The sequence below is a fragment of the Anarrhichthys ocellatus genome, unplaced genomic scaffold (assembly GCF_004355925.1).
Source record: "Anarrhichthys ocellatus isolate YVR2014 unplaced genomic scaffold, GSC_Weel_1.0 scaffold11, whole genome shotgun sequence".
Classification (NCBI taxonomy): Eukaryota; Metazoa; Chordata; class Actinopteri; order Perciformes; family Anarhichadidae; genus Anarrhichthys; species Anarrhichthys ocellatus.
Window position 1 is genome coordinate 4,152,067 of NW_022280041.1, and position 23,905 is coordinate 4,175,971.

The window sequence follows — 23,905 nt, forward strand, 5'->3', positions numbered from 1 at the left end:
CACACATTCTTGTCAAAACCACAATGCTGGCAACTTTACCCTGTGATTTATTTTTCATCTTCATACTTCCAGTCTCTAAAATCGGTGGCGTTCCCCTTTATAAAACCGGTCGCTCCTGACACACAAACTTTAAACACAAGGTCTCAAATACAACAATGTATTTTTAAACATAAAACAAAGATGTTCTCTGTACACTGAAACATTTCCACACACATCCATGGATCTGCTGTTTGCGTCACCTTCTCATACACGCATGTATTGTACAGCTGTCGCTGCCAACGGACACATCTTCAAGCTTAGAGGAAATGGCTAAATCCAGAATATTGACACGGGAGTTCTGCATTTGAGGAGGTGAAGTGTCCGATAACATCCTCCAACGAAGACGTCCACTCTCCTTTGAGCTCAGCCACATGTCGGCCTCTCTGAGAGACAGACAGGAAGGGGCCTTCATCAATGGTTCGGTCCAAATCCGTGTGTGTCCTCCAGACTGTCTGCCTCCACCTCGATGGATACCACGTGGTGACCGGGGATCATGGCCAGGCCCAGGACTCTGGGTTCGCCCTGAGAGAATGTGTCTGAGGACAAAATGGATTCAAAGAGATTATTGTGGGAAATAAGATGGACTAAAAGTGCTTAACGAAAATGTTCCAGGATTTTATTTTATGTTTGGTTGACTGTCAGGTTGATAATGACACACTGATGTCGGTGTCCTTTTGCATGATGGAATAGGCTTGTTATTGCTCGGCCATCTTTATACTTTACCTGTATATTTATTTACCTGTGGATTTGAGGAACTCCTGAGCTGATCCGAGGATGACGTTGCAGTCTCGGTCCGTGCAGAGGAACAGCCCCACCAGAGTCCGTCCGTCTGTCATGCGGATCTTCATGTTTTTGTTCAGGAGCCCCTCTAGTTTCTGCCGGGCCTGAGACGACGGGGACACGTGAGAGTGCTCCTGGACGAGAGCAGAAAGATAACAGAATAAACCAACACTGAAGAGCTGCTTTCTGCAACCGTCAATAAATGCATTCAGGCAACTGTAAGCTGATTATGCCAATACAGATAGCTATATAGATGCTATGGCTAAGAAGCATTATGTATCTAAATATTATCTGGTAAATAACGTGGCCTAACGTCACACAGGTTAACCTAATGGGTGACAGTTGTATTAGCTGATTCGTTAGCCACCGGCTAACGTTAGCACCAAGAGAAGCCTTGATAATAATTGAAACTGTTTAATGTATGCCGTTTTCTCCCCGTTATAACAACCTGAACAATCATGTAAAATACAAAGAAGTAAATAAATAAAGCGGGATGTACATACATGTGTCGAAGGACCATTTTCCTCAATCATTGTTGCCATAGCCCTTCTTCTTCTTCCCCTACATTTGCTTACGGAGCAATTTGTCTGACGGACCAGCTAAACCGGAAACTTCACATCCGGTGTTTTTTTTCTTTTTTAAAGGGAACGACACACGATACTGACGGAGCGTTATGTAATATAACATTGAGGGTTAACATGGAAATGTAAAATTAGGTGAACCGTTAACCTGCATTGGTAGCTTATGACAGTTCAGAGAAAAGGAAGTAAACAACAGATAAGGAAGACTATTAAAAGCAAGAAGGTCTCACACCTGACCTTTTAATGACCTTTTAAAAGATACTTCAAGTCTGCAGAAATACAGAGAAAGTATGATATTTAAAAGTTCAAGGATAATGGCATATTGAATTTCCCTACATCTCCCAGGACTCTCCTGAGTCAGTTACTTTAAAGACATCAGCTTACATCTTGTTTTATTTGTCTGATAATTATAATAATGAGCTTTACTCCATATATTAACTCCTTCTGTATGAACAGTTACAGGTGTCGAGCAATACAGGTGTCAAATTCTAGCTAACAAGCTATCTAACAAAGTGAGGCTATAGCAACAAAAACCTTCAGTGTTTTAAACTAACTATACAAAGCTGCATTCATGTATTGCTCATCAATACAACTCGTCATTCGTAAGAGAGGAAGTTTGTGTTATTTCTTCTTCAAAAAGTTACACAGTCTCACTAGGACACAATGAGGGCCCAGACTTCACCAATTGCAATATGTGAAGCCTTTATTTTTGTTGTGTGAGTGGAAAACTCTAAAACAGGGGTAGATACAGATCTTAAAAGATGTGTCATTTCATATATAGGAGTGTTGGTTGGTCAAAAGAACCAAAGAATTAATATTTCCGAGGTATTCTCTTGATACTCATGTATTTTTGACACCTTGTGTCCTCAGGCTACTACCCACATTGATCTTGTCTGCACACGTCCACCCCCTCCCAGCTCTCACACTGACTGGGGCCAATGGCGTCGGAGAGCCTGCGGTGAAGGGATTAATGGTACGAGGCGGGACCGCGTCAGAGGAAAATCAACTCCCTGACGTCACAATGTTACAGCTGCAGGTGAGTAGAATGTGCTGTACTGCATTCTTCCTTTGATTCGTTGACCCTCACTACACATGCAGGCTTTTTGTTGTCATTAAGGCGGTGGTGCAGCTATTTGCTCTACCTTTATACTAAATGTGTTATGGTCTTAAATAATTACGGAATTTGACAAAACAATAGAAAGGCATTTATTCCCAACCAAACGGTATAAAAGAAAATCATTTCTACAGACATAAAAATTGGTGTAAGATACATTGGCCACTTGGTATCAGAAGAAAAGAGATGGGGGTTGAGGCAAAGCTAGAACGAGAATAATCTAAAGCATATTAAACACTGATGAAACCTCCAAGTCTCACAGGGCAGAAGAAGCCATATTTGGAACCTATTAACTGGCTCATGCAAGTCTGAACACAGAGAATACATCACCACTTTCACTTAAAACACTTTGCTGGGATATGTGAAGCTAACTTTTCCCTCCCGAGCCCACCGCTACGTGACGTTATTTGAGCATTATCTGCTCTCCGGGTCGCCTCGGTTCAGACGGCTCAGCTCTGAACGGAGCACAAGGGGCCGGTGTCTTCCTCTGTGTCTCACTGCATAAAATCTGGGTTAGCTACAGCGCAGCACCCAGGGGAGGCACTTTTCACCACTCATCCTCGCCATGTCTCCCTGCCAAATGGACACGGGGGGGGGGGGGGGCAGCCTCAGCACAGTAGTGCAGTGTGTCAAGGCCTGCAGCATAACAGAGAATCCTGGCTAGTTTCACCCATTTATTTATTGTTGTTGTTTGTAGACGCATAGTGAGACACAGTCACAGCTACGAATACCTCCAGTGTGGAGGTATTCGCATGGATGCCGTGGGTGAGGGTGCATAAAGTAGATATGCACATAACGCACGTGTCTCGCCAGTCACCCAATCTGTTAGCAGACACCTCTTGCATTGCATCTCTCTCTTGGCAGATGTAGCCGTTGGATCAGACACTAACAAATTCCCCTAACGTCGTCGTCTGTGGGCGCGCGGGGAAGCCGAGTACAGGCACCTGTTGCTGCAGAGGAGGCGTGATGGAAACACTTGTTTACAGGATATCCAGTTATTGGTGTAAAAAGGTGAGTAACGAACGCAGACGGAATACCGAGAGGATGAAAAAAAGATGCTTCACACAATGTTGTGGCTGCTCTCTTCCCTGTTTCCCAAGTGTTCTTGAGATTATTCATGCAAATATCCCATGGAAGGGATGGCACTGTCCCTCATAACATAACTACACATTTGCATATTTGTTATGTAGCTATATATTAGCTTGGCAAGCAGTTCAGTTATTTTTGTTTAAGTGTATAATGCGGTTCAATTGAATACCGATGCCAGCGTGCAACAGCATTTGAATTGCATGAATGTGTTAAAAAAAGAAGACGACGCAACAATAGTTACATTTATGCAGTGAGTTCAGGCTCGTTAAGTCACTCGTTAAGTGACCAGCTGTGTCCAATTAACGGATTGATGCAGTGACTGGCACAACATGATTATGTTGTGAAAAAGAAGTTTAGGTCTACACATGTGTACATATTTAAGACAAATATACTTACATTTAGGTGACCTTCTGACTGACTATTCGTTTTAGATAGAAGGATTTAAATAAAAACATACTGAGGGTTAACTTTCTGGAGAAGCAGCGAATCAGTTCCACCTTCTGTTTTTTACATTTTGACATATAAGAAGGAAAGCACAGCTGTTACTATTATCATTAACGAGTGTCTCAGTACGACACAACACCATGACTCAAGCAGATAAATGGAATTGACCCATAATTAATTCATTTTATTATTTACACCCTACTGTGACGTGTCAAATTGTCTTCAGCAAAAAAAGCCTATTCCATAATATAACTTTTTTTTTTTTAATTCTTAACAAAAGGTCCACATACTAGCTTTTTCAACCAAATCTCACAGTGTGCTGGTGTTGGATGCAATTAAAAGCTCCAGAAACAACTCCTATGTGGACGTTTGGTCAAGATTTCTTTTGTCCAGCTTCTGTTTCTAAGGTGAAGAATGAAATGTGAATAAACCTCTCACATATTTATGTGATTCATGGGATTTAACACCCTCTGACTGCTAATAAATCAACCGTAGCTGCCGGAGGAGTTACATCTATGAGAAATATGATTATTGCATTGTTGTTGCTCATTTACACGCTTTGTTGTGGCTTTTTATTTATTTATTTTTTATATTAAATGCAATAAAATCAGTCAAATGCGATGAAATCAACACCACATAAATTGATAAACTACTTTTTTTTCTTTTCGTCTAAGACACTCATCACGTATGCAGACGTTTCAAATCAGATCATTTTTCATCCTCTACACGTTCTCTTGTGTGATCCCTCGATTCGGTGGTGAGGTTTGAACGTGAGAGACAAAGCAACATTTTCTTTTGTCAAAACAGAAAGTGCCCCGAGCAGCCACCGAGGGCTGGCTCGGGTGGAGGGATTCCCATGGCATTACTGCCATCCAGTCCAAGAGATTTTACAGTAAGAGTTAAAACAAAAAAAACAAAAAAATCTCCTGTGTTTGTCTCAAACCTCTGCACCAGAGGCGGATAAGGCGCTTTGAGCTGTTTATTATGCTGCTTTATAAAGGGGGGGGGAGTATAATTTGCATATTGTGAATTGTTTCCATCCCCACCACAAGTAGTTAATTTTTAAGCAATACAATCTGATGTAAGTCTGGGCATGGCTGCGGCAGATTTTCCCAACCCCCCTCTCTCTCAATCCCTCCCCAACACACACACACACACACACTCTGCTGCTCCAAAATAATTTTTATACAACGGTGGGGGCTCCGGAGAATATAAGGTGGCCATATTTGATAGATTTGTGTCGGGCTCTGCAATGCAGAGAGAGAGAGAGAGAGAGAGTTGGTGCGTGTGATGTTGCAAGTGACACTGACACCAGGCAAGTCTGTCTGATCCGGACTTGGAGAAAGGAGAGGGGAGGGCTGACAGAAAAGTAACAAACAAGTAACAATGTAACTTACATGCAGTCACACACCCCTTTCTCTTGTAACAATGTGTACGTTTTTAAGGAGGGAGGGGGCGCGCACAGAGGAGAAGGAGAGAGGGGAGAGAGATAGAGAAAAGAGGAGGGGGGTGCGTTCTGAAATAATATAGTCAGCCATTTTTTATGTAAGGGGATTTTTCTTATTGGGGGGGTTGTTAAAAAATAAATATAAGAGGGCGGCCATCTTTGTTGCTCTGCCTAGTGTAAAATATTTCAAAACGCCCCCCACTTTTTTTTCCCTGTGCCGATTTGAATATTAAATAAATATCACACATTCGGGGGCAAGAATACGCTTTTTTGAATACAAGGACGGATCCAATGACCGGGATATAATGTCCTCTCCTCTCCGGTCCTGTGAGGAAGAAGAGGGCATGGTGGTTAATTCCGAGGGAGGAGATTTTGATGAAGAAGACGACGACGGAGACCTAGACGAGAACGCAAGCGACATAAACTCGCCGGCGGCGCCTCGGGAAACTGCAACACCAGCCGCGCCAGGTACGGTAAAGAAAAACTGGCGCACAAGTCGGGAGCGCGCGCACACGAAATCAAAAAACACACATACTTACTAGCGGTTATATTTTTGGGAGAACGGGCATGTCAGAAAGTAGCCGGAACCCGCAGTTTGTGCGCCCAAATCGGTGCAGGTCCAAGTACGGTACAGTGAGAGATCAGCGAGGACTCGGGTGCGCGCATACAAAATAAAAAAACATACTCACTAGACCAGATTTTTTTTTTCTTTAAAAAAAAAAAAAGGCACGTTTCACCATCTTAAACTGCGTTACATCCCCCAGTTGTTCCACCTTTATGTGGATTTAGGTGCCATGTTTGCAGCTTTAAGAGAGGCAGGGGGAAGAAGAAGAAAAAAAAGACGAGAGCGCGCTTTGAAAACAGAAACACAACTCCTCTCCAGTTTGCAACAAAACGCAGAAAGACTGTGTCCCCTCGTCGTTTATCGTCGGGACAACACGCTCATTATCCCCCCGCTCCGCTCCCTCGAGCTCCTCCAGCACCTCCCAACAAAAAGTTTAAACTAAACTTGCCGCAGCGGAATTTCCGCAAAAGTCACTTCTCCAACATCACAAAGTCGCCGCTTGTTTTGTCCCCTCAAATCCCTTTTGACAGCTCCTAGACTCGGATGACAAGGAAACGAGCAGGCCGGGAAATACGGTCGCCCTGAAGGGTTAATAAAAAAAAAAAAGACTGGCAAAAACATGGACTCCCCTGGCCGGAGGCTACACATATATGATACCTATCTCGAGAGGGTGCGTTTCGCTTTGCAGACATGAAAGCGTGATGATGTGAAACCGTGGTGCCAGACACAAAGTTGCCCCCCTTACCCCATTGTCGCTGTGACAGGTCAAAATAGGACACCGCTTCTGCACGCTTACAGGACAGAGAGGTGTGACTGTTCAGCTAGCTTAGCATACATACCGACTAATTAGCCGAATGCCATGTTTATTAAATGTATTTATACATATATATATATATATATATGATAGAACAAGGTGTTCTTTTTGTGCTCCTCTCAGCAGCAATATTGTAGGAAAGAGGATTGAAGGCTTGTGACATTCTGGAAGTTTCTGTGACAGTGGAGCCGCACGGGGTTGCAGTCAAAGTAAAAGGGTGCAGAAAGTAGCGGTTGGTTAACCACACTGCAACAGTCCAAAATAGCAGTGCAGCAGCCTTAAGGTTGCAGTTTATTCATAGAAAAACATACAATAACTGGGGATGTTTTGGATTTGGGTGCAGATGTAGCAGAAGAGCTTTAAAGTGCAGATGTCGTGTTGTTATGATCGTAATTAACTCAAGATAAACGGGACACAAGTGTAATTTCCTGTGTGAATATTACAGGAATCATCCGTTGCTTTGTAGTGTTAATTGGCTCGACTCCGGACCCGCCGTGCCAGACGGATACATTAGTGTCGAGCTTCCCGTCGGGGACCTTAACCCCCACGCGACCTCTAAGCGGCGGTGGTCGGGGGTCCCCGTGTGGGGAACAGCAGAGCGGTGAACGGAGTCGTTCCAGTTCAGCGCACCGTCCGTCCCGCGGGCGGCCTCCGGATCACCGAGCCCTGCGTGCGTGCTGCCGCCGCCCACGGCACGTCTTCGGCGGCTGCGCGCGGCACGGACAAGCGGGGTTGGTTGTTGGACGGGGTGGGAGTGAGGAAGAGGAGGAGGGGGTGTTGCTGCTGCTGCTGGTGGGAGCGCTCACCAACAAAGGCAGACAGACATAAAAACACCGACAAAATAACTGTAGCCTATCAAACAGGCTGGTTGCACGGTCGAGACCGCAGCCCACATCTTGGTTCTGCTTTAATGCTTTGCTGCGGTTTTTTTTCTTTTGAAGCCGAGGCGGCTGCTATTTCCTCCATCTTTCTCTTTTTTTCCCCCCCACTCCGAAGCCAGGTCAGGTTGCAGGTTAAATTGCTTTACCCGTGGTCGTGATATTGCACGTGCACCGTAGGGTAACAACTGGCCTGATATTTTCCCCATCATTTGCAGTGGAAGCAGAGATTTCAGTGATGTATTTTTGATGCGCTGTGGCGGAGAGTCTTCAATTATACAAGACAGGGGTGCATGTCTACTCTTTGTATTCCCTCAAATCAAAAGTTTAAAAATGTAACAAAAATCTTTTTACGCATCAGCACTTCTGGAAGCTTTTCAGCTTTGTTTGCAAGAAAAAGGGTGCCGGTCACACTTTTGCATCGCCAATAAACCAATTATCTCCATGCTATGGAACCCCCAACACAGCTGCCAAATCTAATTAACAGCGCTCAGACAAACTGTATCTAATTTAGCACGTGTGACAATTCAGACAGGGTCAGAGGTCGGCGAAGCCACTGTGACTATCGGGCAGCTTCTGTTTGTGCGTAATTATGTTCAGTGGGGATTAGCCGAGTGTTCGGAAGCGTTTGAGAAGGTCACTGCTCGTCTGATTCTGATAGCTGTCTCTCTTCCACGCTTTCCTTTAACCCCCCCCCCCCGTCTCTCCTCTGCTTTTTGTCCCAGAAGAAGAGCCAGAGATATCAGAAAGAGATGTCCCGTGCAAGAAGAAAGGGCGACCGAAGAAAAAGGACACAAAGAAGAAAGACAAAGAGGGGAAACCGGCCAAAGCAAAAAAACGCAAGAAGATTGTAAGTTTGTCCTGTTTTGTCTTTACTCACTACACTTTTTTTTTGTAATAATAATGTTTTAATATCTTCCTCTCTCATCTTCTCTTCAGGGCAGCGATGTAGAGAGAGAATCGGACAGAGAAAGAGACTACGGCGAGAACTCGGACAGCGTAGCCAGCGACTATGGATCTGGAGAGAAAAAGAAGAAGAAGAAACATAAAGAAAGGAAGGAGAAAAAAACCAAGAAGAAGAAAAAAGTCGATGGAGACAGCAGCCAGGAGGAAACAATCAAGGTGAAGAAGAATACAACTTAATCCTTGACGAGTCCATTATCTCCCTCTTCTGATTGGTCTGTTTTTTTCTCAGCAGCCAATAGAGCAGAAGACGTCGGCGCAGCTGGCGAAGGAGTGGGGTCTGGAGGATGTTGATCATACCTTCACAGAGGAAGACTACGGGGAACTCACCAACTACAAAGCCTTCAGCCAGTTCATGAGGTGCAGCGTCCCTCTCTTGTTTTCACGTGGCGTTGATTTGCACGGCTGGCTGTAGCTGTTGTTAAATCAAGACACGCTGACGTCACATACGTACACACAGGCGTTAAAAACATGTTGTTATGTGGCGGGGCTCTGTGGCTTCAGTAGGGGGGGACACATTTTTAATAAACAAGCTCTATTTTGATTATTTTTAATGCACTCTGGCACCTTATTTACGTCCAAATTACACTTAAAAAAAGTAGTCGTTGAGTATGCTATTGCTCAGAAAAGGATTAAGTCGGGAGTTGCTGAGTGGAGACAAGTGTGGCTTGAAGGAAGGATTTCAGGAATTAAAAGGAACGTTTTGCTGCTATTTGGATGTTGAGTCTCTATTTTCCTGCAGAGCTATAACGTCTGCACTGTTCATAGTGACAGAGAAAAGTGGTGCTCTCCTGCTAAACCCCACAGCTCTTACATGCACTCCTGTGGGATCTTGTTCTACACTTCTACTTCTCGGGTCTGCCTTTTGAAATCATGTATTCCCGCTTGCGAACATCTGCACGTGTACTGTTGCAGTACACGAAACAACTGGCTACGTCTTTGTATGAAGTTTCAAGCTAGTCGCTAGTCACACGCGGTTAAACCCGTGCTCTACACTGGCAGCACCGTTCAGCCGACACCGTCCGTGGTGAAAACTACCAGCAGCATATCAACACACATACAGGTGGCGTGGGTTGAAAACAACTTGCCTCTGTCTCCCCCTGGAAGCTCTGTCTTCACCATCCCTGCTAGTTGTGCCGGCAGCCTCGGCCTCTGTGGCTGAGTCATACCCGCTTTCACTGTGATAACATGAAGTAATCCATAATGCCCACTGCTTCTATATGTCGGGATGTTATTTTGCTGCCTAAACTCAACTGGCTCCACTAAGCTGTCGTGGAAAACTAAAATATAAACCATTGCTGTGAGTAATACATTAGTCAGTCAAATAGGTATGCCACAGCTCTTTCCAAAGCATTTTAATGATCCTCAAACTTTCGCCCGCAGGCCGATGATCGCCAAGAAGAACCCTAAGATCCCCATGTCAAAGATGATGACCATCCTGGGGGCCAAGTGGAGGGAGTTCAGCTCCAACAACCCCTTCAAGGGCAACGCCGCTGCTGTCGCGGCGACCGCTGCAGCTGCCGCGATCGCCGTCGCCGAGCAGGTCTCTGCAGCGAACGCCTCGCCCGAGCCTCCGCCGCCTCCTCCGCCGCCTCCACCAATCAGAAAGGCCAAGACGAAAGAGGGCAAAGGTCAGTGGTTAGTTTTAGGCCTGCGGTCTTAATTTCCCTGTGCCTCTCTAGTGTCAGTTTCTATGGGATGTAGGAAAAGAGTATCCAGTTAAAACTGAGCCCAGACCATCAGGACAGTGTAACTATACCAATCTTTAACACATGCTGATGTTGTGTGAACAGCTGCTTATGTGGTGGTTTACACGACAATATAAGACAACAATCTGACCGTATTTACTCCTTGTTAAGAGAGCTTACACACGTCTTTGTCATTCTTTTATTGCAAATGTTCCATATGCTCTTTTCTGTCCAGGTCCTGGCTTCAAAAAGCGCAGTAAAAGTCCTCGAGTCCCCGACAAGAAGAAGGCTGCAGCGAAGGCTAAAAAGATGGCACCCATTCGTATCAAACTATCGCCTGTAGGTGCCAAGAGGAAGAAGAGTTGCTCAGTGAGTACAAAGCTTACGTCCGCTCCCTCCGTTCCTTCGTTCCGACTTCTGTTCCATGTTCACCCCTCTTTTTCTTCACATGACTCCGTCTTTGTCCCCGTTAGAGCGAGGACATGGACGAGGACGAGTCGGAGCAGGAGGACTCCAGCGTTCACAGCTCCTCCGTCCGCTCCGACAGCTCCGGACGCGTCAAGAAGAACAAGCGAGGGCGGCCCGTCAAAAAGAAGAAGAAAAATACAAGTACAATCACAACGCGCCCGTTATATGCACGTATATGCAAGTATATAATGCCTGTGGGACGCGAGCGTCAAATTTCCTTTAAATCATGTTTTTAATCATTATTTTAAATGAGAAACGACAACAAAAACACATTGTCAGCCATGTTTCTGTCTTTCTGTGCTCGTCCCTCCAGTCCCAGGTGAAGAGGAGGGGGACGGCTACGAGACGGATCATCAGGACTACTGCGAGGTGTGTCAGCAGGGCGGGGAGATCATCCTGTGCGACACTTGTCCTCGGGCTTACCACCTCGTCTGCCTTGAGCCTGAGCTGGACAAGGCCCCCGAGGGCAAGTGGAGCTGCCCGCACTGCGTGAGTACAACAAGAGCGCGCCTGTTCCTGCTTTCTATTTATGATTTTGGCTTTGCGGTCCTTCTTCACATATCTTCAAAAGTGGTTTTGTTTTGACTCGCTCGGAGCACCGGATGAATGGAGGCTTTGTAGCTGCATCATAAATCTCAGAGGAAAGCTGGCTGCATTCAGACAAACACAATCCTGCCCAGACACAGAGACAGATACCTGAAGTGGTGCCGGGGTTGTTGATCCATTCAGTAATGTCACAAATAACAATGCTCCTGTTCCTTCGTTCCTTCTTCCTTCAGGAAAAGGAGGGAATCCAGTGGGAAGCGAAGGACGAGGAGTTTGAGGATTTCGAGGAGGACAGCGAGGACAGGGTGATATCAGAGGTCAGCGCCGGGGTCCCCGTCGGGGCAGAGGACGAGGATGACGACCACATGGAGTTCTGTCGGGTGTGCAAAGACGGCGGTGAACTGCTGTGCTGCGACACCTGCACCTCTTCCTACCACATCCACTGTCTCAACCCGCCGCTGCCAGAGATCCCCAACGGAGAGTGGCTGTGTCCGCGATGCACGGTGAGTTGCCATTTGACCAATATGATACACGTGTGTTTTTAGTGACTTTACAGTCGGCTCTTTGCATCGATCTGATCGATCAGTCAGGTATACGAATAGCCAGAGGTGTGGGCCTGAGTCACTTGGACTCCAGACAACTTTGACGACTCTTCAGAGAAAGTCTATTTTATTATGTACGGAGATAATACACAACAATAACCTGCAACCTCAGCATCAGCCCACACTCCTTACCACAAAGTGTATTCTCCCTCTAGTGTCTGCCAATCAAAGGGCGAGTCCAGAAGATCCTCCACTGGCGATGGGGCGATCCTCCGCCTCCTATCCCGGTTCCCCCCGCTCCCGACGCCGCACCCGACGCCCCCCCGCCGCCACCCATGAAGGGCCGAGCCGAGAGGGAGTTCTTTGTCAAGTTGACGGGTCAGTCCTACTGGCACTGTACCTGGATCACTGAGCTGCAGGTGAGAGAGAGAAAAGGTTAAGGGAGGGATGGATGTAAAGTGATCTGTATAATCTGTTTAACAATGTTTCTCTCCCTCTTCCTCCCCTCCAGCTTGAGATCTTCCACTCTGTGATGTACAGAAACTACCAGAGGAAGACGGACATGGACGAGCCTCCCAGCCTGGATTACGGGTCGGGTGGAGAGGACGAGAACGGAGTGGGAAAGAGCGAGAAGAGGAGGGCCAAGGACCCCCAGTACGCCATACTGGAAGACAAGTACTACAAATACGGCATCAAGCCGGAGTGGATGATGATCCACCGCATCATCAACTACAGGTGAGGTTTGTGTGTGAGCCCTAGCATGCAGCAGCTGGTCTTCTGTGGGTGCCAAACGTTATGTCATTACTTATGTTAAGCTCTTTAAAAGTAAGATGTTTGAGAACTTAAAGGGGAGCTTCAGTATGTTTCAACCTGGACCCTATTTACCTATTTAGTTAATGATTTATAAAACAATCCAGGGTGTGATTGATTTATATCTAGAAACATAACACATTTCAGGTTGCAGGATTTAGTTTTTTTGGCCTGTTGAAGTACAACCATTCAAACTCTGTGCTGTATGTGTCTCTGTCAGCGTGGACAAGAAGGGGACGTACCATTACCTGGTCAAATGGAGAGACCTGACCTATGACCAGTGTACCTGGGAGAGAGATGACCTGGACATCCCTGACTTTGCAATTTACAAGGGCAACTACTGGAGACACAGGTAGGGACCCCCCCCCCCCCCAGTAATGTATAGTTAAATTCATGTGGAACACGATACACATTTATCACTCGTATTTACGTGTCTCGTTTGTTTACTTCTGCGTTTGACTCGGCGATAACTTTCTTTCCAACAGAGATGCGATAATGAAGGAGGACCCAGACAAACCCAGGAGGATGAGGAGCAAGAACCAGGAGGGTGAAGAGGAGTCTCCTGTCTCTCCGGTCACTGATGTGAGTCAACTGTATTTTCGGTATCATGATTTTTAACTGCTTCCCCTCTGTATTTCACAGCAAATCTCAGTTCCAGAAGAATGTTTAACGTTCGTTTCTGACTCTCTGGAGCTTCAGTCAGGTTTTATAAGACAACCATATTGTTTAAAAATGAGGGCTTTGCTTTTATTAAAATGTACAGGCTCTTACGCATACTGCTCCATTACCAGTTCCATATAAGATTAAACCATATTCTATTTATGTGTAAATTAATCTACTCAATAAAATGTACAATACATTTTCAAATGTCTGGGTTGATTTTGAACAAAACTAATACAACTACCTTAATAAATACTTTTATTAGCATTTAAAGCAAATGCTAATAAAAGTAGTTCACTTGACTCGTATAAAACTGTAATATTGCTATTGTTAATACTTTTAAAAACTGTTAAACTACAATAAATTCACTTTGTCCCAATCAGGCTTCTAAATCTCCCCTCTTTCTTCTCTCCGTCCAGCCGACGATAAAATACGAGGATCAGCCCGACTTTGTCACGACGACGGGTGGGACGTTGCACCTGTACCAGCTGGAGGGTCTCAACTGGCTCCGGTTTTCCTGGTCTCAGGGCACAGACACCATCCTGGCAGACGAGATGGGCCTCGGCAAGACCATCCAGACCATCGCCTTCCTCTACTCGCTCTTCAAAGAGGTACCGGGGCCCCACGGTCTTATTATTCTCCTCTTTCACCGAAAGACCCGTATGAATTGTTGCTCCTCCTCTGTCCCTCAGGGCCACACTAAAGGCCCGTTCCTGGTCAGCGCTCCGCTCTCCACCATCATCAACTGGGAGAGGGAGTTCGAGATGTGGGCGCCCGACTTCTACGTGGTGACGTACTCGGGGGACAAGGACAGCCGAGCCACCATCAGAGAGAACGAGTTCTCCTTCGACGAAACGGCCATCAAAGGAGGGAAGAAGCCCTTCAAACTGAGGGTGAGGAGGGAGGGCATTAACCATCATAATATGAAAAAAACAAATGATGAAATAATCTTAACATAATATATAACATCCTGTCCTCCTTCCTCTTCTGTTTCCCCTCTTGTCGTCCTGCAGAGAGAGGCTTCCATCAAGTTCCACGTGCTGCTGACCTCCTACGAGTTGGTGACCATCGACCAGACGGCGCTCAAGTCCATCGACTGGGCCTGTCTGGTGGTGGACGAGGCTCACCGCCTCAAGAACAACCAGTCCAAGGTACTGTAGCCATGTGTGCATGTTAATATCAGTCCTATTATAGCCTTTATTATAAGAACCCTTAAATATGGGTTTTTAAGAATTGTGTGAAGTGTCACGGTTGAAAGAAATAACTTGTCAGCGCTCTCTGGTGGACAAACTATGTAATGGCAACACTTTCTAAATTAACTACGGAATCTTAAACATATTTTGGGCATTTTTCTACTGCAAGTTATTGTTACTTAAATTGAATTTACTTTATTATGCTCCATATAAATCAGTAGTAGACCTGTAGTAGTAGAATGACAATAAATAAATAAACAAATACTTTATAGTTATGTTTTGTTTTGTTTGTTAGACGTAGTGCTGCCTTTACATCCAATGAGGAAAATAATAATATTGTCAAACATGTATGAAATAATTTCAGATGTTTGACAGGGAGTTTTCATGTCGTTGCAGTTTTTCAGGCGTCTGAACGACTATAAGATCGACCACAAGCTGCTGCTGACTGGAACTCCTCTACAGAACAACCTGGAGGAGCTGTTCCACCTGCTCAACTTCCTCACGCCCAACCGCTTCAAGTAGGACTTCTCATTGATAATTCATTGATGTAGTCAGATACTAATAATTTGAACCAATAAACTCAGTGTTACCAGTATTACCAGTCCTTCACCCAGTCCATCTCTCCGTACAGTAACCTTGAAGGCTTCCTGGAGGAGTTCGCCGACATCTCCAAGGAGGACCAGATCAAGAAGCTCCACGACCTGCTGGGGCCTCACATGCTGCGGAGGCTGAAGGCCGACGTCTTCAAGAACATGCCCTCCAAGACCGAGCTGATTGTCCGAGTGGAGCTGAGCCCCATGCAGAAGTACGACACACGGAACATTTCCCTCCAGCTATGATATTAACCATTTCGCCTATGTTTTTTTAAAGAAGGCACCATGAAGAAATACTAAACATTTAAAATAGCTTTCTACACAACAAATTTAGCCTGAAACATGCCTATTAGAAATGGGTCATATTATTAATTTAATGGACATTACCGAGCCCCACACTGAAAATGGCACAGATACATAAAATGTTAGTTATATATGACAGTACATTGAATATGTTTTTAAATACAGGAAATACTACAAGCTGATTCTGACCAAGAACTTTGAGGCGCTGAACTCGAAAGGTGGAGGAAACCAGGTGTCCCTGCTCAACATCATGATGGACCTGAAGAAGTGCTGCAACCACCCCTACCTCTTCCCCGTCGCCTCCATTGTAAGAACAGACAAACACACACATGCTCTTGTCCTTGACAATAATACAACCATAACGTCATAACGCTTTAGTAGAAATAGAATAGAAGAAAACCAATGACAGTCCTCCTTTATTTGCTAGCGTTTCACTTCTCTTTAAACCATCTGCTTTGATTTACTCCTGAATTTGCAGAACAGGGACACCTTGTGGGGATGTTCAGTAGTGCTTTTTCTAGTCATATGTGTACTTTCAAGATGTAGCGTCTGGTTAAAAATCACAGTTGAGATGTCATTTGTTCCTTGTGGCATGGTATATGTGTGTGCGTGTGTGTGTGTGTGTGTGTGTGTGTGTGTGTAGGAAGCCCAAAAAACCCCAAACGGTGCTTACGAGGGGTCGGCCCTCATTAAGGCCTCTGGGAAACTGACACTGATGCAGAAGATGCTGAGGAAACTGAAAGAGCAGGGGCACCGAGTACTGGTCTTCTCACAGGTACACACTCGCATGGACACTCGTATACAGCACGCTTAAGCCCAGGCAAGCAGAAACACACACACACGCCAGATGGCCACCTCCCTTCACAGATGTTACATTATTCCCATGACACCTCCAGAAGGCTCAGCAGCAGACTGATTGCAGCTGTGCGTGGGTAAAGATCAAAACGCACACACGTGACTGGTCATTCGATTTCCTTTTTTTTTTCTCTGTCCTCCATTTATTAGATGACTAAAATGATGGATTTACTAGAAGATTTCCTGGACCATGAAGGTTACAAGTATGAAAGAATCGATGGAAGCGTCACAGGGGCGCTGAGGCAAGAGGCCATTGATCGCTTCAATGGTGAGATACCCGATGATGTGCACTCACTAGAGGCGCAGTAAGATGTCTCCGGCACAAACTGCACTGCTCAGTGTTCAGTAGTTCCTTAAAACTGACAGAAATAATATGTTCTACTTCACAAGAAAACAGACTGCCGACTGCTGTGCTCACTACAAGCTTCATGTAAACGACAGAACTTCCTGTTTCTTCAAAATAAGAGTCCCCACTTCCGCCTAACACATGTTAATGTCAGGGACAGCTGGCTAAATAAAACGGGACTCTAACCAGGAGGTAGCATAATGCTAATACTGTATCAGTACTGCATAAACTGTTTGCTTTGTTGGTTGATTTTAAACCTCCAAGATGGATTTTTTTGTGTGCGATTGTTAGATTGAAATGCAAGTAGATGGTAGTGCAGATGGAGTCGGGCAAGAGGATCAGAGCTGTGACTCAGTTGCTAGAACTGATGCCAAACTGACATTAGTCAAAGGATGAGAAGCACTGTGTCGCATGCTGAGTCTGACTCGTCCATATCACTAAGCAGATGTTGGCAACAAATGGCATTAAATGATATTGTAAAATCCTCACTATCTACTGAAGTGAAGTCTGTATAACCACCGTAATGATAACCTGTTAGTGGCATCAAAGATTAAAGAGATTAAAGAGAGACGATTAATGAAACTGTCTGTTTGACTCTCTGTGTCTCTGCAGCTCCTGGTGCTTGCCAGTTTTGTTTCCTGCTCTCCACCAGAGCGGGAGGTTTGGGCATCAACTTGGCCACAGCAGACACCGTCGTCATCTTCGACTCGGACTGGAACCCTCACAATGACATACAGGTACGTCGGACTGGCAGCAGCCGAGGAAGGAAACTATTTCATCCGACGTAAACGTCACGTGCCGCCTTGTGTTCCCTTCTCCGCGCAGGCGTTCAGTCGAGCCCACCGAATCGGGCAGGCCAACAAGGTGATGATCTACCGCTTTGTGACGCGAGCCAGTGTGGAGGAGCGCATCACCCAGGTGGCCAAGAGGAAGATGATGCTGACCCACCTGGTGGTCCGGCCAGGCCTGGGATCCAAAGCCGGCTCCATGAGCAAACAGGAACTGGACGACATCCTCAAGTTTGGGACAGAAGAGCTCTTCAAAGATGAACTAGAACGTGAGTTTCTTTTTGTGAAGAGAAATTAGGATTTTCAGTCAAATATTATAATGTGGGAATTTGGAGCTTTACGGTGTAGGTCCAAGTTGCAGTGGGATTGATTCAGTGAAGAGTTGGCAGGCTTCAGACTACAAGAAAACCTTTATTTGTGAAATTTATCTAATAGAACAGGACAAATGATTCCCATTTTTGAACTCCACGTGTGACAGGCATGAAGAACAGTTCGGGGGATAAAGTTGAGGACGAGGGCAGCGTGATCCACTACGACAACGTCGCCATCGATAGGCTGCTGGACCGGAGCCAAGACGCCACAGACGACCCGGACGTGCAGAACATGAACGAGTACCTCAGCTCCTTTAAAGTGGCCCAGTACATGGTCCGAGAGGAGGATAAGGTGAACAGGATGTTACAATTAATATGATAAAAAATGTATATTCGTGCACCTGACAACCTTACCCAAGTCTTATAATAGTCACTCACTATAGAATCTATGTCCTCACACGGATTTCAAAGGGATTATTTGATTTATCAACTGAATGAAAATTACTGAAAGAAATATATTTTGATAATCCATTAACTAATTAACTGGCGTGTACTTTTCTGACGCTTCAGGTCGAGGAGATCGAGCGGGAGATCATCAAGCAGGAGGAGAACGTGGATCCGGATTATTGGGAGAAGCTGTTGCGGCACCACTACGAGCAGCAACAAGAGGACCTGACAAGCAAACTGGGCAAAGGCAAGAGGAACCGCAAGCCGGTCAACTACAACGACGCCGCGCAGGAAGACCAAGGTAGGGACCGGGTTTGGACCCGGTGCTGCATGGACCTGTGAAAAAGCTCAAGTAAGAGGAAGAATCTCCTGCAAGTTGTTTCGTATCAAGCCCTGAATTCAAAAATTGAATCCTAAGAACGAGCATGAAATGATCTATCTTCTGTGTTTGAGTTATTACTTGCACAGTGGAAGTGAATGGGCCCGGCCTATTGACAGACCACCGTGTGCTGTTTCAGAGTGGCATGCTGACATTTCAGATAACCAGTCCGAGTATTCGGTGGGCTCCGAGGAGGAGGACGAGGACTTCGACGATCGGCCAGAAGGTAAGGAGAGACGAAGTTAAAGAGACGTCAAACCCCAAGCAGTGCTGCTCATGAAATATGACAGCTGCCTGTTTGAACACACGCACATACACGCACACACTCAGGTCTGTGTTGAATTATTACAAGTTGAATTTGATTTAGTTGTAACAGTTGCCTGGCATTTTTCCCAAAAAATGCAACACTCCAAACAACCTCCTCCCCCGAACTTCAGATGGAAGGAAATGGTTCAAAGCATTTCAGAAGTTTTAGATTCTTGGTTGACGTACTGACGGAATACTCGCTGTAAATTTCAAGAAAGCTCCACAAAATCCTCCCTCTCCTTCCAGCTCGTGTTACCCTCTGTATGTTTTCACCATCCTGTCTGTTGCCCCCTTGTAACCTGCAGGTCGAAGGCATTCTCGTCGCCAGTTGAGGAACGAGAAGGACAAACCTCTGCCTCCCCTTCTGGCCAGAGTGGGAGGCAACCTTGAGGTTTGCACGACTCTGGAACCAGTTCTGCTTTCATTTTTTCTGTTTTTTATTGCGATGTTACTGGAATCTGTCAGCTTTGTTTTAACTTGACTTACGCTCTTAGATATTTTTCCAACAGTCCAACAATCTCAAATTGGAGATGGCAGCAAAGGCTGTTACATCGCCAACAACTCTGTACCTTCCAAGCTCATTTATCATCCTGATAATATTGGACGTGCTTGTAATGGCCTGCATTTTTCGAGCGAGGATTCAAAGTTTATTTTAACGTTATTAGGCAGTCAAAAAAAAAAAGGCCTCGGGAAGAAATACACGGATGTCTGCAGGCAAATTTAAGTTTTCTCATCCTGACATTTTCATTTGAAGTCTTCCAGAATAAAAACCAATACATTTTAAAAGGCCGACACTATTTACACTGCTCAGGAAAAATATATTGTTAAATATACTGTCATTTTGATAGGTGCTGGGCTTCAACACCCGCCAGCGAAAGGCTTTCCTGAACGCAGTGATGCGCTGGGGGATGCCGACCCAGGACGCATTCTCCTCTCAGTGGCTGGTCAGAGACCTCAGGGGCAAGACCGAGAAAGAGTTCAAGTAAGGAAAGAAAAACACATTGATTGAATTCAGATGTAGTCTTTATCCATTTCTATCTGCCCTCTGACCATATATTCTTCCTCTTCTTCTACATGTTCTTTGCCAGAGCCTACGTGTCTCTCTTTATGCGTCACTTATGCGAGCCGGTGGCTGACGGAGCGGAGACGTTCGCGGACGGCGTGCCGAGGGAGGGCCTGTGTCGCCAGCCCGTCCTCACGCGCATCGGCGTCATGTCCCTCGTCAAGAAGAAGGTCAGACCAAATGCTGTTCGCCTTCCTAAGTCGAGACAAAAGTGGTGAATGGAGCAAGCTATGACACTTAATGTTGTAATCCTTAAGGTTCCAGACCTGGTTGAGTTTGAGACACCTGTTGTTACGGTGGTAACACAGGTACAGTTTAGCAAAACAGCTAAAATAGGCTGTTGCATTTCCTGTGATTGCTTCACAATAAAAACCTAGCCTGCTTTGCTTTAGCAGTAACTTCTGATATGATGTTAAGAGAGTAGAAATCAGCACACATGCATAATTTCCTGTGAATCTCATGTGTATGTCAGCAATTAGAATCCAGTGCAGGAATGGCGGACTCCGCCACTAACGATGAACACTTGTCATATTGAGAGATAATTACTGAATGTAAAAGCTTTGACTAGCTATTGCTGAAACAATGCAGACTATAAATACCAAAAGGCTGACACCAAAAACAGGGTTTGCTTTTAATACATTCAAAGGATTGTAACTTTAATACGGCACCTCCATATCAGCAGGGTGTCTACAGCCCCATATGAAGTTACTAAGATGTCTTTAACTAAAACTGTAAGACAATATAGTCTTCAGGTATTAACGTAACTAAAATGAGAGAGCTTTTTCCAGTGAAGAAATCCACCATTACATCTTGAAAGATGTTACGATTACCTTGCTGCTTTCAGTTTGCCAGACATGACTTTATCCAAATATCTTCAATCCAGTTTTCAGTCCAACATGTTTAAACGTGCTGACATCCTGATCTTCTATCAATGCCGGGGGGAATGTTTGATATACTGCCAGGCGAGCAGGGCATGTGGGTGGTGAGTTTAAATAAGGTGGTATTAGGTAAAGTGAGCATGTGCCAAGCTTTTTTTAATTTCGCTGACTGTTTCTTATTCAGATCCAGGAGTTTGAGCACATCAACGGGCGGTGGAGTCTTCCAGAGCTCAAGCCTGAGCTCATCATAGACAAGTGCTCCTCCAGGGCCTCCTCTCCTGCCGTGAAGACCACCACGCCCACCTCTGAGGCCAGCTATAACAACACACCTTGCACCTCCAAGCCAGGTAACCAAACACACACACACACACATGGTCACATTTACCAGTTCCAGCAGGGGGCGCTCCATGTAAAGGGCAGCAGATAAAGTTGGAGTTGTGTTATGTGTTTGTGTGCAGCGACCCCTGCTCCATCAGACAAGCTGGAAAAGAACGGAAAGGAGGGAGAGAAGGAGGAGGACAAAGAGGAAAGCGAGGCCCAGGCTGACAAAGAGAGAGCGAAGGAGGAGAAGGATGCGGGGAAAGAGGTGGACAGCAACAGGACTGCAGACCCTGAAGAGGTGGGACACTGTCAGCTGACGCATCTACATTCTGTGGTCACAGCGTGGTCCTCATCAGCCAATTAATGCATTGTTTCTTTACACTCTCATATAGATTTCTATTTTTGCATCCTACGTCAGATGCGGCGTATTCTTTAATAAAAGAGCTTTATGCCTCCTTTTAAGTCATATTACAGTGTTGCCAATATTTTGCATGGGTTTTAACACAAATCCCATAGACTTTACATTACTTTCAACAATTTTCCAAAGCGTGCTATCCATTTTTTCTCTGTTATTTTTTTCTTCCTTCCAGTCGACCACCGGTTTCTGTTCAATTTCATACAGCTTGAAAATCAAAACGTCCATTGTTATCGTGTAGCAAAGGGGCGCAGACTTCAAATAATTCATGCTTTCAGTGGAATCACAGCGGCATTTTCATATCATTAAGAAAGCACCACAGTATGCTCTGGAAAATGTTAAGTAAATGAAATGAATAGCAAAAAGGCTACGTCATACACAGTCACTGATGGGGCCTGTTTAATAAACTATAAACCTTATAGTATGCATAATAATGATTCAGTTCAGTTCTGTAAAAGCTGATTTAAAAGCTGACATTTGAAGATTTTACCACACAACGACAAACTCGATGAGTGACTGCATATTGTGCTTCTTTCCATAGCTTTCCTCTTCGACAAAAGACACAGCAGAAAATGTGTCCCCGAGTCAAAGAAACCAAGGCACAGAGGACAGCGACCTGAAAGAGGAGGAGAAGAAAGAAACAAGTGACTCACCGGCCGCCACGACCGAGGAGAAAAGAGTACAGGAGGAGAGTAAAGAGGAGACGAAACAGGAGGTCAAAGAAGAGAAATCAGGTAAAAAAACAAAACGCAGGAAAGAAACTTGATAAGTCAGTCTGACGAAATCTGACATGCACAAACGGATGAAGCAGGTTTGTGTGGAGGGAAAAGTCCTTTCTAATGTAATGTTTGTTTTCCTGCGAAAGGAGAAAAGGCGGGGGAGGGAGAGGAGAAAGACAAAGAAAAGCGGGAAGAGACACCTCCAGCAACTGAAGCGACAGATGCCAATTATAAGACCGAGGTGTCTGACGTGAAGAAAGGTACGCTTTACTGTCCATAATGGTACGCTGCCATGAATACACCAGCACAATATCTTTTCTAAATGATAACTTCGCCGTCTTTCTCGATAACAGAGGGGGTCAAAGGTGAAAAGGATGCTGGGAAAGAAGTCAGAGCGGCCAAAGAGGATGCGCCCAAGGGTTACGTGAGGCCTCCCATTGAGCGACCTCGCTTTATGTTCAACATCGCAGACGGCGGCTTCACCGGTCAGTACCGATTCACTAATACACTAATGCATTTTAAAGATTCTATGTAAGGCACTCAATTGCACTGGACATCATTCATCTCTTCCAACTACTTTAACCGTCTACGTTTACTTCTTCAACATTCATTGAGGGCGTTTTATTTGGTAGTGATCAGCAGGATAACTATTCAAAAAGACCGTTCTCTTGCACAAACCTCTTCAGGAACAGGTTCATCTGAAAGGACAAAAACAGCTGACCCTTTTGGTGCAGATTGTGTCAGTTCTGCAAAGACCTTCCTGAGATCTCAGGATCTTCATCAGGACATCTGAAGAAGATCCCTGACGGTTCAAAGCAATGACGGCTAATAAAGATTCTAGTTGTAAGATCTAAATATTTTAATTGTACTTCAATACAAGAACTGCATCCCGATTCATTAGATGTACACAAAAACTTTATGCATTGTTTAAAACCATAGAATCCCTGAAAAATGTGGAGAGTAAAGGTAAAAGTAACTTACTAACGTGCCCAAACAAGTGACTAAGCAGTCTAAATAGCATAAAACTCACAACTAAAACAAACAAAAAAACATTCCCTGTGCTTTCCAGAGTTTCTGTTTGAAAGCCAAAATGATCTCCACCTTGATGACAAACCCAGAAAAGCTCTTTGTGCCGTGGAAACACCTGCAGTCAGGTTTCAGCGAGCCAAGCCCTCTCTTTGAGACCGGCCTCATGTTTATATTGTGTTGGTTTCGCCCTGCAGAGCTGCACACTCTCTGGCAGAACGAGGAGCGGGCTGCCATCTCTTCGGGGAAGATGAACGAGATCTGGCACCGCCGACACGACTTCTGGCTCCTGGCGGGAATCGTGATGTATCCTTGATGACCCCCGATGTGTTTATTTTGCTATAAGCCGGCAGAAGCCCGACGTAATAAGCCAGCCAGAGCTCGGTAAACGGCAAACTGTGTCTGCTGGAAGCCAATGGAGTGGGTCATTTAGTTCATGTTGTTCCCGCTATTATGGTAATCAAGGCCATGCAGCATTCACATAAAACATTGTTTTCATTATTCCGTGAGCTAATCATGAGAGCCGTGGTTAGA

General features: G+C 45.2%; 2 protein-coding genes across 6 annotated transcripts in view; one reads left to right on the plus strand and one right to left on the minus strand.

Moving 5' to 3' along the window:
• Window positions 1-143: 143 nt before the first annotated feature.
• naa38 (N-alpha-acetyltransferase 38, NatC auxiliary subunit) lies at window positions 144-3,106 on the minus strand. The gene is made up of 3 exons (XM_031850669.1): window positions 1,323-3,106; window positions 779-953; window positions 144-575 (listed from the first exon to the last, which is right to left on the minus strand). The coding sequence occupies exons 1-3, from the start codon at window positions 1,359-1,361 to the stop codon at window positions 451-453; spliced, it is 339 nt and encodes a 112-aa protein (XP_031706529.1). The 5' UTR covers window positions 1,362-3,106; the 3' UTR covers window positions 144-450.
• Window positions 3,107-5,499: 2,393 nt separating this feature from the next.
• The window catches only part of chd3 (chromodomain helicase DNA binding protein 3), a 33,191-nt gene continuing 14,785 nt past the window's right edge, over window positions 5,500-23,905 (plus strand). The window contains exons 1-35 of one of the 5 annotated variants that reach the window (XM_031850663.1): window positions 5,500-5,962; window positions 8,477-8,601; window positions 8,691-8,873; window positions 8,947-9,074; window positions 10,098-10,345; window positions 10,638-10,771; window positions 10,876-11,011; window positions 11,184-11,359; window positions 11,650-11,919; window positions 12,174-12,377; window positions 12,470-12,693; window positions 12,989-13,120; window positions 13,254-13,350; window positions 13,848-14,039; window positions 14,121-14,321; window positions 14,442-14,579; window positions 15,018-15,139; window positions 15,253-15,426; window positions 15,683-15,824; window positions 16,161-16,292; window positions 16,523-16,640; window positions 17,331-17,455; window positions 17,544-17,775; window positions 17,985-18,169; window positions 18,388-18,565; window positions 18,783-18,869; window positions 19,255-19,340; window positions 19,798-19,931; window positions 20,038-20,182; window positions 21,075-21,237; window positions 21,349-21,509; window positions 22,168-22,360; window positions 22,492-22,605; window positions 22,699-22,830; window positions 23,569-23,677. In XM_031850663.1, coding sequence (XP_031706523.1) covers window positions 5,800-5,962; window positions 8,477-8,601; window positions 8,691-8,873; window positions 8,947-9,074; window positions 10,098-10,345; window positions 10,638-10,771; window positions 10,876-11,011; window positions 11,184-11,359; window positions 11,650-11,919; window positions 12,174-12,377; window positions 12,470-12,693; window positions 12,989-13,120; window positions 13,254-13,350; window positions 13,848-14,039; window positions 14,121-14,321; window positions 14,442-14,579; window positions 15,018-15,139; window positions 15,253-15,426; window positions 15,683-15,824; window positions 16,161-16,292; window positions 16,523-16,640; window positions 17,331-17,455; window positions 17,544-17,775; window positions 17,985-18,169; window positions 18,388-18,565; window positions 18,783-18,869; window positions 19,255-19,340; window positions 19,798-19,931; window positions 20,038-20,182; window positions 21,075-21,237; window positions 21,349-21,509; window positions 22,168-22,360; window positions 22,492-22,605; window positions 22,699-22,830; window positions 23,569-23,677 — 5,483 coding nt within the window. In that variant the 5' untranslated portion in view covers window positions 5,500-5,799. The remainder of the gene's footprint in view (window positions 5,963-8,476; window positions 8,602-8,690; window positions 8,874-8,946; window positions 9,075-10,097; window positions 10,346-10,637; window positions 10,772-10,875; window positions 11,012-11,183; window positions 11,360-11,649; window positions 11,920-12,173; window positions 12,378-12,469; window positions 12,694-12,988; window positions 13,121-13,253; window positions 13,351-13,847; window positions 14,040-14,120; window positions 14,322-14,441; window positions 14,580-15,017; window positions 15,140-15,252; window positions 15,427-15,682; window positions 15,825-16,160; window positions 16,293-16,522; window positions 16,641-17,330; window positions 17,456-17,543; window positions 17,776-17,984; window positions 18,170-18,387; window positions 18,566-18,782; window positions 18,870-19,254; window positions 19,341-19,797; window positions 19,932-20,037; window positions 20,183-21,074; window positions 21,238-21,348; window positions 21,510-22,167; window positions 22,361-22,491; window positions 22,606-22,698; window positions 22,831-23,568; window positions 23,678-23,905) is intronic. The other 4 variants (XM_031850666.1, XM_031850665.1, XM_031850664.1 and 1 more) reach the window with 4 other exon arrangements.